Source organism: Lycorma delicatula, chromosome 4 (assembly GCF_047948215.1).
Source record: "Lycorma delicatula isolate Av1 chromosome 4, ASM4794821v1, whole genome shotgun sequence".
NCBI classification, from domain to species: Eukaryota; Metazoa; Arthropoda; class Insecta; order Hemiptera; family Fulgoridae; genus Lycorma; species Lycorma delicatula.
In genome coordinates this window covers 152882718-152898662 of record NC_134458.1, presented here as the reverse complement: position 1 = coordinate 152898662, position 15945 = coordinate 152882718, and the positions used below count along the sequence as shown (strand labels likewise).

General features: G+C 28.5%; 1 protein-coding gene across 10 annotated transcripts in view; it reads right to left on the bottom strand.

Annotated features, from left to right (window-relative positions):
- Nucleotides 1-1041: 1041 nt before the first annotated feature.
- Nucleotides 1042-15945, bottom strand: part of ssh (Protein phosphatase Slingshot) — a 504868-nt gene continuing 489964 nt past the window's right edge. For all 10 annotated transcript variants that reach the window (XM_075364385.1, XM_075364384.1, XM_075364390.1 and 7 more), the window contains 4 exons: nt 10183-10366; nt 7317-7671; nt 5675-5825; nt 1042-4319 (listed from right to left, as the gene is read on the bottom strand). In XM_075364385.1, the coding sequence (XP_075220500.1) occupies nt 2876-4319; nt 5675-5825; nt 7317-7671; nt 10183-10366 (2134 nt within the window). In that variant the 3' untranslated portion in view covers nt 1042-2875. The remainder of the gene's footprint in view (nt 4320-5674; nt 5826-7316; nt 7672-10182; nt 10367-15945) is intronic.

The following is a 15945-nucleotide window of genomic DNA, read 5'->3' as shown; positions in this document are numbered from 1 at the left end:
TATACATATTACTACATAATCAAAAATCACGAACATATAAACATGAATAAAACTCTTAGAACATGCAATTTTAAAAAAAAATTTTACTCATTCTAGATTTTTTCAGCCTATTGAAATTCAGCTGAGGACAGGTTTTACTGTATATTTTTTTTAAATATCACAATATCTAAAAAAAAAAGCTTATTTATATAATATTAATAATCAATATTTTAACATCTGCAACAATGGCAGTGATCACGTTATCTTTTTTTTTAAGAATTAAGTAATATCTTTTTTTATAATAATAACAGCAAATTATTTTTCTTATTTATTTGTTTTGTACATAGTATAAAAATAAATAAACATTTTCAATAAAAAATCTCGAAGACAATAATAATAATTATTGTTATTATAACTGATGGTGTATTCAATATGTATAAAAAATGTTTTAAGGCAAAATTTCATTTGAGCAGCAGCAACTGATTGCAGAGTATACTTTTCTTTATAAAAAAATATAAGTGAAAGATTACTTAACAAAGTTCGCTAAATAGAAGAGTTTGCAGTTATAACTTAAATAATAAGCAGTAAATTTGATAATCTTTTTTTGTTATATGAAAAACATATTGAAAAAAAGATTTGTGAAAAGATTCGATATAAATTAACGCTTTCATACAGCTGTAGCACATAAATAATTAAGATTTCATATTCTTAGATTAAGAAAAAAAAATCAATTCACATTTTCTGTTTTTTTAACATATTTATTATGCAATATTTCATAAGAAAAAATATACAACTGTATTTACACACCAGGAGAAAAGATTATTTATAATTTTTACTTGTATAACAACTATATGTTTCTTACATTTTTTTCTTCACAGAAAGAAACGAATACATATTTAACAGTTCATATATATAAGTTTGTTTTGATAAAAAAATATCATCCCAAGTGAAAAACAAAACATTAAATTATGGTACAAATTATAACATTGAATGCTGTTATCTCAACTCAAAACATACAAATTATCAGAAGTAAGTTGTGTTAAGTCACATTCTACATGAAAATTTATAAATAATGACTCTACCTTTTGAGTTTAAAATCTAACAAGAAACAACTGTCTTTTTCAAATATCTAGCTAACATAGTAGTAAGTGAAATTTTTAAAAATATCTCACAAAAGTTTTTAAAAAATCTGTAATTTTTCTCAAATGAACAGGACTAAGTTGTAAAAACATAAAAAAGGATTAAAAAATTTTTCCATTTACGTGGAAAAATTATTATACTCCTGTTTTTTGTTTTTTTACATATAATTTAATACCATGTTATTTATTTTTTAATTATATTTTATATAACAATAATTTTACAAAAAAATTCTGATCTCTTTTTAGAACATCTAAAAAGAGTAATTACAAAAAACAAATTATAATTTATCACTTCCTTTAACCAGGAGTAAAATAAACACCGACTGCCAACTGGATTCTCTCCCTTGTGGAGCAGCATTCATCTCTAATTATATCATTATAACACTTCAGAAAAATACCAATAAAATTTAAAAAATTTAATTATAATAATCATAGTTTTCTGGAAAGTACCATTTTACAACTGCATTCATTAAAAATTGTATTTTTATTTATGTAGTAGTTGATAATTCTGCAAGATGTATTTGTTTTAGACTACCTTATGATAATTTGGTGATAATACTTTTTTATTATGTTTATTATTATTTTTTACTATATAAAGAATTTACATATAGTATTATAAATTACCTTTTAGTTTTAACATACTCAATTGTCATTCACATCTATAAGCTTAAAAGAAACTTAAATAAAAAATTATCATAATGAGCCTTTACTAAGATGATAAACAAAAACTGTATAATAATTTTATTTTTTGTAGTTCTTTGGTGCACCTTTTGCCTGTCAGCTTATTGTTGTTTACATGTTTTATTCACATATTAAAAACCTATAATTCTGAAGTTAAATAATTCTAAATTTTAATTTATCCTTATGAAAAGTCTACTTTTATGATAGTTTCATTTATTTACAAAGTATTACTCTACAGTTTTATTTGGGATGTAAACAAATAATATTACAAAAACAGTATATAAACAAAATAATAAAATAAATTGTACATATAAACAAAATAATAAAATAAATTGTACAAACAGTAATTTTACAATCATTTGAAAAGAAAAAACATCACAAAACAAAACAAAAATTATTAAATATGCATTTCATTAATGATAAATTTACATTATTTATAAGTTTAAGATAAATTACTGATAAGCAGTAATTATTTACAACAAATTGGAAAGGACGGCAGTGAAAGCCTCAGTTACAACTAATCAGCAATCGCTTTTCTGTGGCAGTCAACAGTTTAAAAATAAAAATAATATTTCCAAGAAATAAATACAAAAAAAATAAACATTTAAAGAATACTTTTTTAAATTCTACTGCAACAGCTGTTACTTTACTGCTACAAAGAAGAATATGAAAAACTGCACGTGAACAAAGCAGTATTGCATTGCATAGAATGCATAACCGATCCGTGAACACATGTACCCAGCCAGCATTGTGTCAGATCCGACTGTTGCCGGTTATATGATTACAGCAACTGCTGCTCAAACAAAGCCATACCTTTAATTATTTAAAATCTGACTTAAAATGCTATTTTAACTACACATTATGATACTATTTTATTGTAATATTTTGTCTTTCAACATTAATTCATAAAAGTTAAAGGACAAAAAAAAATACAAATAATATAAAACAAAAACAAAACGATTACCAATATCATCTACAGACATTACCATAGATAATATACAATAGATTGCGTTTTTAATTTTTTTTTTATATATATATTTGTATATATTTTTTTTTAATATTGTTTAAAATAACAATTACATAGTATTATAGACTGGATTATTGTGCCGTTGTTTATTAATTGTTAATCTAGCTAATGGATGTGTTTTACCTTGCTGCTGTTTTTTACTAGCAGCTTTAGCAACGACACTAGCTACGACAACACTTGAAGTAGGTGGTACAGCTTTAACAGTTGGTGGTCGATTATTTTTTAAATTATGAAACAATGAAGTTTTTAATACAAATGGTGGTTGTGGTTGATGGTGGTGAAGAACTTGAGTCGTCAGTTGATTGTTACACGTTACAGGAGGTGCTGATGATTGTTGTACGTCAAGACTAGATTTTCTAGGAGGTATCGGTGGTTGCATCAATCTCTTCTCACTTTCTGAACTTAATTTCGGCCTATCTTCATAACGACCGACCAATTTTCTCACCGACAAATCTTCCAATGATACTGCTGGGCTAGGTTTTTCTGATTTCTCACTAACGGGTGATGAAGGTAGGCTCCGTATTCTAGCATTACTTTCTTCATGCTTCATAAAATCACTATTATCAGATGTAAACCTATCATTTCGATTATTAATAATGCCTACAGATTTTGCTTCAAATTCTTTCTTGAGATTCTTCACAATACCTGAAATATTTTTTTGGTTTTCTATAGCCGATACAGTCGTTGTTTCAGCCTGATTATTAAGTAATTTTGATTCATCAACTGAAATACATCTCCTTGCAATCCCACCGGTGGTGTTAGCGGTTGGAGACACCTCTTTATTGCAGACATAATTTTTAACTTCTAATAAATTTGTCTGATCTTTAGTCGTAGTATTACGTAATTCATCACTAATTCTGCTATTATTATCGGGACAAACCCTTTTAACAGTATCACTACCCTCCTCTAATTTCTGTTTAGTCCTTTTAACAGTACCGATCACATACAGTTCATGCTGCTGAGTTTGCAGTTGTGGCTGCTGTTGTGAAGGTCTTAAGTCATAAGAACCCCAGGAACTATTACGTGAAGGTAGCGTACAAGTTCTGGTATCTGCTGAACCCCATGAACTCTGTCTAGAAATGCAATCTTTTAAAATAACCGCACTATCATACGAACTCCAACTGCTCTGTCTAGAAATTTCACTTCTAACGTCTTCTTCTGTCACAACACAAGGAACATTTCGCTGTTGTTTACGTTCTTCCCTATCAAACACCCTATCAAGTTTATTTGAAAACAGATCACCTTCAACACGCACTTTACGACTGATAGTCTTCAAATCACACACTGGTCGGACTACTTCCCAGTTAGTTTCTCCAGGATCCCATGGTTCTTCCTTTTTGACTAGACTTGTAGGTGGTGATTCCTCAAACTGAGAGGTGAGGTTAAGAACAAGCCCTTTACGGTCCTTACGTCCCAGGCTTGGTGTGTTAGGTAACTGAGACTCAGCTGCATTTGCGCTCTCTAAAGCACTGACTCGAGTTTTCACGGAAGCACTGTAACATAAAAAATAAGACATATTATTCAAAAGAAACTGCAGGTAAACAAAGACTTAAAAATCATAATCAATCCAGAATTTATCCTTATCAGTTAATATTTATAACTTTAATCTTTTATAATATAAAAGAACAACATGCTAATACAATAAAAGTTTTAAAAAGATTTATTATTACTGGGTAAAAAAAAAAAAATCTCTGTTCGTATAGTATAAAAATTTTTGTTTTCATTTTAATATATTATGTAAACAACGTTTACTTATTTTTCTTATAGTAATAATGTTTTACATTAACACATTAAAAATTAAATAGAATTTAAAAATAACACAATAATACCACAAACTTTCATTTTTATTAGAACATCTGTGCTCAGAAAACAAGTACTGAATGCAGAATGTAAATGCATGTATAAAAACAAGAATGAAAATAATCATATTATAATAAAAATTTACTAGAAAAAACGAGACTTTTTTTTTTTTTACTAGAAAAAAACGAGACTTAATAAACAATTTATCCTGTGTAAGAGGCATGGATTAAACTACAGCTCAAACTGAAAGTGAACAAGATACAATACACTCTACTAAATAACAAACATTAACTTTGACAACAAAAATATCAACATAAAAAATTAAAATCATGAATATAGTCGCATTTTTAACGAAAGGCAGGTAAATGAGTGGTACATATTAAGTCATAAACAATTCTAAGAAAACAGCAAGCTAAGAGGCTTGAAAATTTAAGTACATTAAATTAGTCATATGAATTTGTCAAAAAAGATCGTTAATTTACAACATTAAATCATAACAATATATTTACAATCAAATCTCTAACTTTTCATAAAAATACTTTCTACCAAAAACCTTTTCATATTTTACATGACCAAACATTTTTTTCATTGTGTTCATTATGTAAGCATATTTATTCTTTGTGACATTATCTATAATATACAAAGAGAAATTTTGTCTTTTTGGAACATAAGTTGTAAAAACAATAGTTTCACTTTTTCAAGCAAACCTTCTTCTTGTAACATATCACCTTTTTTTAATATTTTATTATTTCATCCTTAGCTCTTTACAAACCACTTCTTAAGAGAAAAAAAAGATAGTGTTATATCCATGCTGTTAATACAACTTAATAAAAACTTTGCATTAAAATAATGGGAAACTACTGCCATTTCTTTACAGATTACTTACCTACAAAATTTTATTACTTCAATTAGCAAATTGGTCTAGACAGTAGAACTCGTTTGTACAGTTATTTTTGTTTTAAAAATCCAGAAGAAAGTTTCATCTTTAAGAACAAATAAACTTAAAATTAAGGATGCTAAAATGGAAATGAAATACTTTTTAACTCACCTCTGCTCACAAGGAAGATGTAAGATCTTATTCTGAGATACACTGTACGCTAAACCATTTCCACAAGGCATACGTACATTAATATTATAATTATGAGCATCTCTTGGTTGCTGATCTACTGTAAGACGTTCCATTGATGCAGACGTGGGACCTAAAAAGGCAAGAAAAAATTAAAATACAACCTTTAAGTATATATGTTAGAATTAATTTACTGTAGCTAAACACAAATAAAAATTTAAAAAGAATTCCAAGTAACACATTTAAAACTATAAAAAGAACAAAAATTACAGTCATTTATTAACTCCAAAATTTACACACTTTTTTAAACAGAATTCCATTAAAAAATTTAAGGTACGTAAAATTGTGCAGGCTTTACTATTTAAATTATGCTAGTTTTACACATGCTCTGCATAAAAATTACTAACAAAACAGATATTATGCAACACAAAAGTGTTAATATTGTAATCTCAACAATATATAGTTTTCATTATTGGAAGATTTGTTCTCTGAGCATCCTGTTAAATTAATTTTTTTGTCTATTAGCCAACATATGTCATCCTTTGTTCCTTCTAACATGTAATTGAGATGCGTGTTTTTCTTTTAACTTTAGAGATTCATTTTTATTTATCATTATATTTTTTTATAAAGACACAGGTGTTTGGTCAGCACAATCAGTTTTTTGATAAATCTGCTACATATTATTTTCTTTTAAAATTATATGAAATTGAAAAGAGATAGATTTGTTGAAGTAATCCCTTGGTAGTATTTGAAAAAAAAAAGACGTTCATCTTCTCAACAAACATTGTTTCATTTCATAAATTTTCTAATCTGTCTTCCTACTTGTTTTAGTCTATCAAACATATATTTAAATATCATCATAAAAACATTTTAAGTGTGATGGCACCAACATTATTTTGTGACTACGAACAGTATTTTGCGACTTAAATATCCTTAACAAATTCTATTTCTAACTCAGGATATTTTCCATCCTTTGGTCCCTGTAAAGCCTGCTGTTTATTGGTATTCCTAAGAAGAAGAGCATCATTTTGCTCTTGCTGATAATGAACATGGTTCTCACTCAATATTTTCCTCCAGCAGTGTATGCCATTTTTTTGGCTAATGTCAGGACAAATAAAACACTTTTCTAGTCAGGTTAACACTACATATGTTAAAAACAAACATATGTACACAGTAAATTTCATGTTTATAAATCTAACTACAAAATAAAACCAACAATCTAACTAAAACAGTTCATGCCAAAGATAACTGGGAAGAACTACCAAGGTCAGACAGGAATTACATGTGTAAAATTGGATCCAGAAAGAAAGGAAACTTTATGAATTATAGTGGGTAAAGTTGTGGTTTTGGTTGGGTGAGGAATAAAATCATAAGAATCAAAGAATGAAGTAATCAGCAAAAGATGAATAATATGATAAAATGATATTGAGGAAGAAATATTGATGGGACAGTACAGGTAATGAAGAAAACTTGCTACAAGCAAATTTACAGAAAATAATGAAAGGTATATACATATAAATATATTCAACTTTTTTTCTTTCTATAATAATTTAGAGAAAATATTTAACGACAATGCATATCATGCTGAAAAACATTGAGAATAATAAACATGAATGAATCTGACCTGATACAGGACTAACTGGAAATAATGTATTGGCGGTTGTATGATCGGGTGACCAACTTTTTGGCCGCCCGACACCAAGTCTTGACATTTCATCACCAGGAAGTAAACTATCACAAACGTCTTCATTTACTTGTCTACGACAACGAACACGCGACGACAGTTCGCTCTCAAGATGTTTTACATGACCATCACCCTCACCTTCACTAACACTTCTTCCTACACCAACTGAACCATCTGATGAAACATTCCCATTGATACAAGTATTATTAACAGCTTCTCTTCCATTGGTTTTAAGATTTGTCTCTGACTTTGATCGCTGTAATTTCTCTTTATTTTTCATCGCATCAAGTATACCCTACAAAAAAAAAATTAGAAATGTATTATTAAAATTAATTGACAATCAAAAATATTTTTAGGGTCCTACAAGTATAAGCTTGTAACCATATATATTCTCTATCTACCTAAAAGATAGCTCAAAAATTTTAGAAGGGCCACTACAACAGTGAAATGAAACAAACGAAATCTTTATTTTTTGTTTTTCAAATCTAGACATGTAGGAGGATGTTGAACAGAAGTTCTTTAGTAATAATTTTGCTTACGTTATATTATACTTAATGTATATCAATCCACAGGTAATTTTCTTACTTTTTTCCAAATACAAAACTTTTGCTCAATCCTTTTTTAAATCAATGATTTATTGGAATAACAAGAAAATTAACTTAATTTAAACAACATACTTTCTATACAATCTCATGCAAATCAAAGTTTTAATAATTAAATTAATTTATTACAGCAAACATGATATTTCATTATACAACATAATATAATAAAAATGAGTAAATTTAAATGTAATAGCAGTAAAGTGAGTAAAATATTAATACTGAAAATATAAATCTTCAAAAAACAAAATTTAACTTGAATACCTATTTCTGTTGTAGTAGTTAAAAAGCATATATTATTGCCATAGATAAATAGTATCTTAGTTTTTCTACAGGATGAATGAAATATTTTGCTTTTATAAATCTAAAATTTAACTATTCTAGGTTTCATTCTTCCTAATGATAGCTAATTACTGCTCAAGATAATCTGATGTTTATAGAACTAATCCCTCACAAAAAATTAATTGACAGAATTCACATGAAAATTTAAAAAATTATTTTTTGAGTTTCTTCATAAATATGACTTTTATAGGTAAACACATTTTTTTAATTGCTGCTATAAAACTGATAATAGTGTCAAAAGATTTTTTCAACTAAATATTTATACATGGAGGTATCTTTTAATAAACATTCAGAATTGACAAAATAATTATCAAACAACTTGAAAATTGATAAGGATAAGGGTACATGCAAACTATTAACTGTTTCACAAAGTTAAACTCAGAAATTGAATATTCAAAAAAAATTTGTAAAATATTACTGTTTCCTGTGGTTTTCTTTTAATACCTTGTTTTTAAAATAAGGTCCATTTTGAATTTTCCACCTATATAATCTATGTAAACAGATAAAGCTTGCATAGCTCAGTTATTTCATTCAGCAGCTAAGCTGTTAACAACTATTGTTTAATAATTTTGTCGTAAGTTGGTTATTTTCATCCATTTATAATGAAATTTACAAATCATGATCCTACCAAGTGTGAAGTATGAGGAGTAATCTGATTTTTGATGACAAAAAGCAATTATGCAGTTGAAATTCACAGGCAAATTGGTGATGTTTATGGGCAAACAAACATTCGTGATAAATAATATAGTGGCTGGCCATTGGTGACAACAGATTTGACTGAAAAAGTTGATGAAATATTTTGATAAACATGGAAGTTCACCATGTAACAACTGTCTTTAATATGACTATCTTATTTGAATGTGAAGACAAAAGCAATTAGTCAATACAACGGCAGCATTCTTCATTTGCTAAACCGAAGAATTTTAACAAGATCGTTCAATAATAAATGCCAATACATACTGCAAACATTAAAAAATCTTAGAAGAGCTATAAAAAAAAAACTACAGTGGATGTCTATCAGATCTATTGGGAATTTTGTTTTTCATGCCAATGCCTGGCCACATATGGTAAACCAGACAGTGAGGTGATTGGAAAAATTTCATTACAAAATCAATCATTCACCTATAGCCCTGACTTAGCTCTCAGCAACTGTTCTCTTTTTCTTTACCTTAAACAGTGGTTTGTATCACAAAGGTTTGACAATGACAACAAATAGAACAATGGCATTACTACATGGTTAAGTCATTGGTAGCAGAATTTCTTGAAGAGGAAGTGAAGAAACTAGTGAAATGCTACAAAAAAATGTGGTAAGTTGAAGGCAGCTATGTAAAAATGTAGTAAAATAATGTAGTTTTTATTTCTGTAAGTAATAAAGATCATATTTTTCAGTATTGGTTTTATTTAAAAATAGACTTGACTTTAAAAAGCACGTGTTGAATAAATGATATATTTTATTACGTTTAATGAAGTCTTAATAAAATAATTTAAAATAGAACAGGCTTTAATTTGGTGTGTGTGTGTGTGTGTGTGTCTCAAACTTAGATATGTTATAACACTTAAATCTGTGCACCACTTCTAAGTTTTAAAAAATCAATTAAGTTCACATTTCATACTATCTTTTTATAAAAATTAAATTTACCTCCTTTCATTAATACAAATTTTACACCAAGTTGTAGTTAGGGTGATCATTTGCAGACACTTTTTTTAGTAGAAATAATCGCATATGAAAATAATTTTTAAAAAACAAACACAAAAGAGGAGGATTTATTTTTTTTATGATTAACTGAATTTAAAAGGTCAGAAATGCGTTAAACAGTAATTTAAAAAATATAAAGATTAAAAAAAATAATAATAATTTTATGTACCTGATAAGTTTCAAGCTGTGAAATAAAACTAGAATTGGGTTTAATACAATTTCTTTTCTTTTGTACATATTCTAATGCCTTTTTCAAATCCCAATTATAAGCTTTCATTGCATAAGCAATAACGACAGATGCTGACCTACTAACTCCCATCTTACAATGAACTAAAACTTTGGAGCCTTCATCTCTGAAAACAAAAAAATAATTAATAAAATTAATGGACACAAACAAACAAAAATAATCGTTTTTGTTCAACTAAATTACTGTATAATTAAAAGAAAAACACAAAAATTGTTTATTTTAATAGTTAGGTTAAAATGTAAGAATAATAGTTTAAATTAAGTATCAGATATTGTTTTGTGATTTTTTTTTAGTTTATACTTCTCAACAAACTGTAAGCCAAATTACGACTTAGCTGTTTGTTTACATGCAATAGCTTTAATGTAACTTACAAGCTACACAATTTTTTTTTTTAATTATACAGTTTTTAAAATTAGACCCAGAGAATCTTTTATACAAAGTACTTGTAAGTTGTTTTATTAAAAAACTTACCTGAATTTCAGTTATACAAGGTTTGTTAAAAAAAAACCCAACGTTTTTAATTACGTGCCAATGGAGATATTTAGTGACGTGCAGTTGGCAGCATTGTGTTCTGCATAACCTCCTCTGTTAAGCACATGTTCTTGGACTGTTGATACCTCATTTAGTTTTCATGATATTGTTATTTGAGTGCAACATATGTTTAAGTGTTAGAAGCGATTTTTGTAGCACGCGTTTTCCAGGAGCAATGATACATCAAATTTTGCATGAAACTGGGGAAACTTTCACAGAACCTTTTCAAGTTTTGAAACAAGCCTAAGGAGATGATGCTCTGGGTCGTGTGCAATGCTGTGATTGGTTTTCATGATTTAAAAGTGGTCGTCAGTCAATTGAAGATGACCCTTGACCAAGAAGGTCTGGTGCGTGCAAATCGCCGATTGAATGTCAGAGAATTTGCAGAAAGGGTTAGCATCTCAATTGAATCATGCCATGATATTTTGACTGAAAAACTGAACATGGATCGAGTTGCAGTAAAGTTTGTTCCACGTTTGATCACCGAACACCAGAAAGAACATCGAATAGACAATTGCTGGCAACTCTTTGAACAAGCCGATGACAATGAAACATTCATGCAAACAATCGTAATGGGAGAGGAAAGCTGGATTTACGACTACAACATTGAGACAAAAGTTCAATCATCAAAAAATCACATTACAAAAAATCCCTAATACACTTCAACATGTTGTACTCAAATAACAATAACATGAAAACTTAACAAGATATAACAATCCAAGAACATGTGGTTATAGAGCAGGTTATGTGGAATACAATGCTGCCAACTGCATGTCACTTTAAATATCTCCATTTTTGCTTGATTAAAAAAGTTCAGTCTTTTTTTGGACATAATAACACTTTGCATTTTCATTTTGTTGTTTAAAAGAACAAATTTAATATCTACATTTATTATTATCAGTATGTAGCAACCTGTAATAATAGAGGCTGTATTAAGTTGTTGGTGGGTGATCATGAACCTTTTTGTCACATTTTATTTACTCACAAAATAATTAAAACATTACAACAATAAAACTTAAGGAACTGTCAAGGTTGAAAACTTTGTAAAATCTGCTTTGATATGGTTACCTGTGCAAAAACAAAAAGTTTTATTTAATGATAATATCAGATACAGCCAATATCAATCTACAAGAAAAATTTTACTTTTCAATATATACATCTGCTGTGAGCCTTCATTTATTACCTAATGGATAATAAATATATAAACCCCCAAGCTTTCCCATAACCTCTACTAAACAGACAAATACAACGTTAATTGTCATTAATAACTTATAGGTTTTCAGAGGTTTTCAAAATTCTTTATTTCTATTTCTGTTTTATGATAAAATAAATCATTACTCAAGTTAATGAGGGGGGAAGTCTTTATTAAATGAATAGAAATGACACCATCGACTTGTGTTTAGAATTATGGACATTACATTAAAAAATGGATATCAAAAATACAGAGAGAACTCAAGTAAAAGAAAAAAGTCCATTTTATTGGTAAATGGTCCTGCTGATAAAAAATGAAAAAACAATAAAATGATTAGATTAAAAATTTTAATGTTGTTAATTATAATATTGGTTGTTTTGTAACTGATGATCTGTGATGTTGCAGGTTCTAAGGATACGCAATTACTTATATAACAATGGCAGTAATTCAGAACTGATTAATAAATCAGATGAACTGCTAAGTAAACTATTTAAACTTACAGCCAGTAATAAAATATTATATGATGAGATAAACAAAATTCATTTAATTTTCATCACTTCCATAATCATTATTTTATAAAATTGAAAAATATCTCACTTTTAACTAGATAATCATGCGAAACATATTTCATTACCTTACTGGCAATTGTCGGGGAATGGCGTTCACTACAGAGAGGTATTAAAATAGACCACTCAAGTGAGCCACAGAGATATTAGCAGAATAAAATAAGAAACACTAAATATGTCATCCTTGTTTAACGATGCATGCAAAGCAAAGCAACTTTTAGCTGTAGTCAGCTAATCACATGATATAAACATCTGAATGCTGATTATCAACCTTTATTCTGTACACATTAATAGACAAGTCAAACATAAACAACACTTCTTTCTTCTTTATTTCAGTGAAATATCCATTAACTCATGCTGCTACTTTTATTTTATTATTTTATTATAATTTCTTTATAGATGCTATTGTACCACATACCAATCAGTTTTAGTGCATTTATACTATAGAAGTATATAGTCTCATTTTCTGGCTTATCAGACTTTAATTTTATTTATTTCCTGATTTGTAAAAACATGTGTATACATTTAGGTTTTAAAGGAATCAGCCAATCGACTCCTTAACTCTTTGTTTAACATTACATTTTTAATAATATTGCCTAAGGTTTTATTAAACTGCTGTTAAGAAGTAACATTGTAACAATCTAACCAGCTTTAAAGCATTTATGCGATACATAGTTGATGAATTTTTATAACTGAAAACAGATGCTGCTGAATTACATTAGATAATACTTAGTGGTATTCTTCATGGAACTATGCAATATGGATCAAAAGATCATTCAAACATGTTTCCATAATTTAATGGATTCATTTATCCAACATGCAAATTTTCATTTTATTTGATCATCATTATGAGCCATCTGACTAAATTGATGCACATATTCTTTTCTATTCTGTACTAATATTTTAAACTCTTGATATATCCCTTCTGCTATTCTACATCCTCAAGTTATACTATTATTTTTCTGCCTGTCATTGTTGTATGTACCTTCTACACTTCTTTCTACAAGGGCTATTTCGAAAGTAACTTCAGATTCGTTATTAAAAAAAAACACTAACTGATAGAAAAAAAATACTATTTGTTATGTACATCTTATAGCTACTTGTCTACATAATTGACGTCCCAAATTAAGGCAATTGTCATAACTGTATCATAAAACTCTGCCGACTGTGAATTAAGCAGTAGTAACACTGATTTTCAACTCATCATTTTCAAAAAACTACTTTGCTAACCAATTCTACATTTTCAGGAAAAAGTGACAATTACTGGGAAAACAAATCAGGACTGTATGGAGTTTGGTAAAAAAAAACTCCAATTTGAAACTGTCAACATGGCGTTGAGTGCACACAGCAGAATGCGAATAAGCATTGTCATGAAGAAAAGAGATACCTGAACTCAGCATGCCGCATCGTTTGTTTTGTATAGCCCTTCTCCATTTCTTCAACTTCTCATAGTAAGTTTCAGCGTTAATTGTCATGCTTCTTTCCATAAAATCACTCAAGATCACACCTTTACGTCACCAAAATTGCATTACTACCTAGCTTAATTCACAGGTGGCAGATTTTTGTAATGAGGGCATTTAAAAACTCATTTATAGATACAAGTGCTTTAATTTGGATGGCAAATGCGTAGAAAAGAAACTAAAAGATATAGCTATAAGATGTATATAATAAATTGTTTTTTATCAATTGGTGTTTTTTTTTTAAATAAAGAATCGGAAGTTACTTTCTCTGAATAGCCCTTGTATATTATGTTGCATTAAGATGATCCACTAATCATCTCTTCTTTTTATAAACTTTAAAAAGAGTACTCAACTGCACCCACATGGGTTTTTTTACATGCATTCTCTTCACCCAATGGCTCAAATTTTGACGATTTTTTTTCCCCTAGTGGTTCCATTGCAAGTTTTTCTAGATTAAGTGGAAATTATTAAATGGAATACAAGACAATATTTTCATAGACATTCAGAAATACTTTCATCATCACTGCTTAACATTAGAGATCATAAACAAGTATTTCTTCATGAGAAAATTGAAGAAGTTAGTTGGAAAACTTTGAAGTAAAGTTCATTCTGGAGAACCTAAGCTTGAAGGAACTTCTTTATATAATTTAATAGCATAGATTTCATGCCTTTGCATTGCTTGAGAATATCTTTTTTCATCTACACAGCATTGCTTGTAATCCTATCCTTAATTTAAATAAAATTTAAAAAAAACTAAAATAAAAAGATTTTTCTTAAAAACATAAATCTGATTTTAAAAAATCAGTATGAAGTAAAATATAATATTGTTTTTAATATTTAATACTTTTTTTTTAATTATTGTAAAAATAAGTATAATAATTCTTCTTTCAATAAAGACAAGTTGAAAAAATATTTTATACTCAAAAGTGTAGTTGTTTTTTTACAAGATCTTGCAACTAACTCCTCTCAATTCATATTAATTTAAAAAAACTTAAAAACTATCCATATATCTATAAGATCTCTACAGAACTGAGTAGTAGTACAGCATAATTATTGGGTGCCGACATTAATAATTTTATAAAGAACAATTTTTTTTTGTTTTTCTGGGCAAAAAAACGCTTTTGCATTATCATCACCCAGACATGATATATAGTTGTAAAAACAAAGATTTATCACATTACATATCTCAATGAAAATAATAAAATTCCCATCTGCTTTACGCCAGATGACATGAATAGCTGAACCACACTACAGTAATTCAAATATTTGAATATAAATGGACGGCCCAAAGAAATCATAAAATATAAGATAACAATATTTCATTATCCCCTAGAATAGCTCGCATGTTAGCCCCTAGGTTAAACTTGGGATGCATAACAGATGCAATCCAAAAGAATGTGGTGCACTGTTAGTTGGCAGTCGCAGCAAGCACAAATGGGTGCATCTTTGCATCATCACATATCCATAAGTTAGTCTAGTGTGCCCTATTCTAAAATAGTAAACAATAACCTCCTCTTGATAGTTATTTCTACATGAGGAGCTCCACAGTGACACAGTGTGCTCAATTGGATGAAGTTTATTGTTAATATTAGAATCCCATTCACTTTGCCACTCATCGTGAACTACCCTCTTCAGGAAACAAAAAAGATCATTAGAAGCAATACGAATGGTAAAAGTAGGTTGAAAACAAGCCTCTTTGCCACACTATCTGTGCACTCATTGCCTGAAATTCCAATATGGCTGGGGATCCAGCAGAAGCTCACTGTTGTATTATGTTTAGTCATTTGCAAAATATTACATTGAAGCTCACAAACAAGAGGGTGTCTGGAGTACATGTCACTACTAATCGCCTGTAAGGCACTCTGAGCAAATAAGAGCATGTCAAAATGTTGGGCTAATTATACTTAAGGCCTTATTAATAGCAAACAGCTCTGCA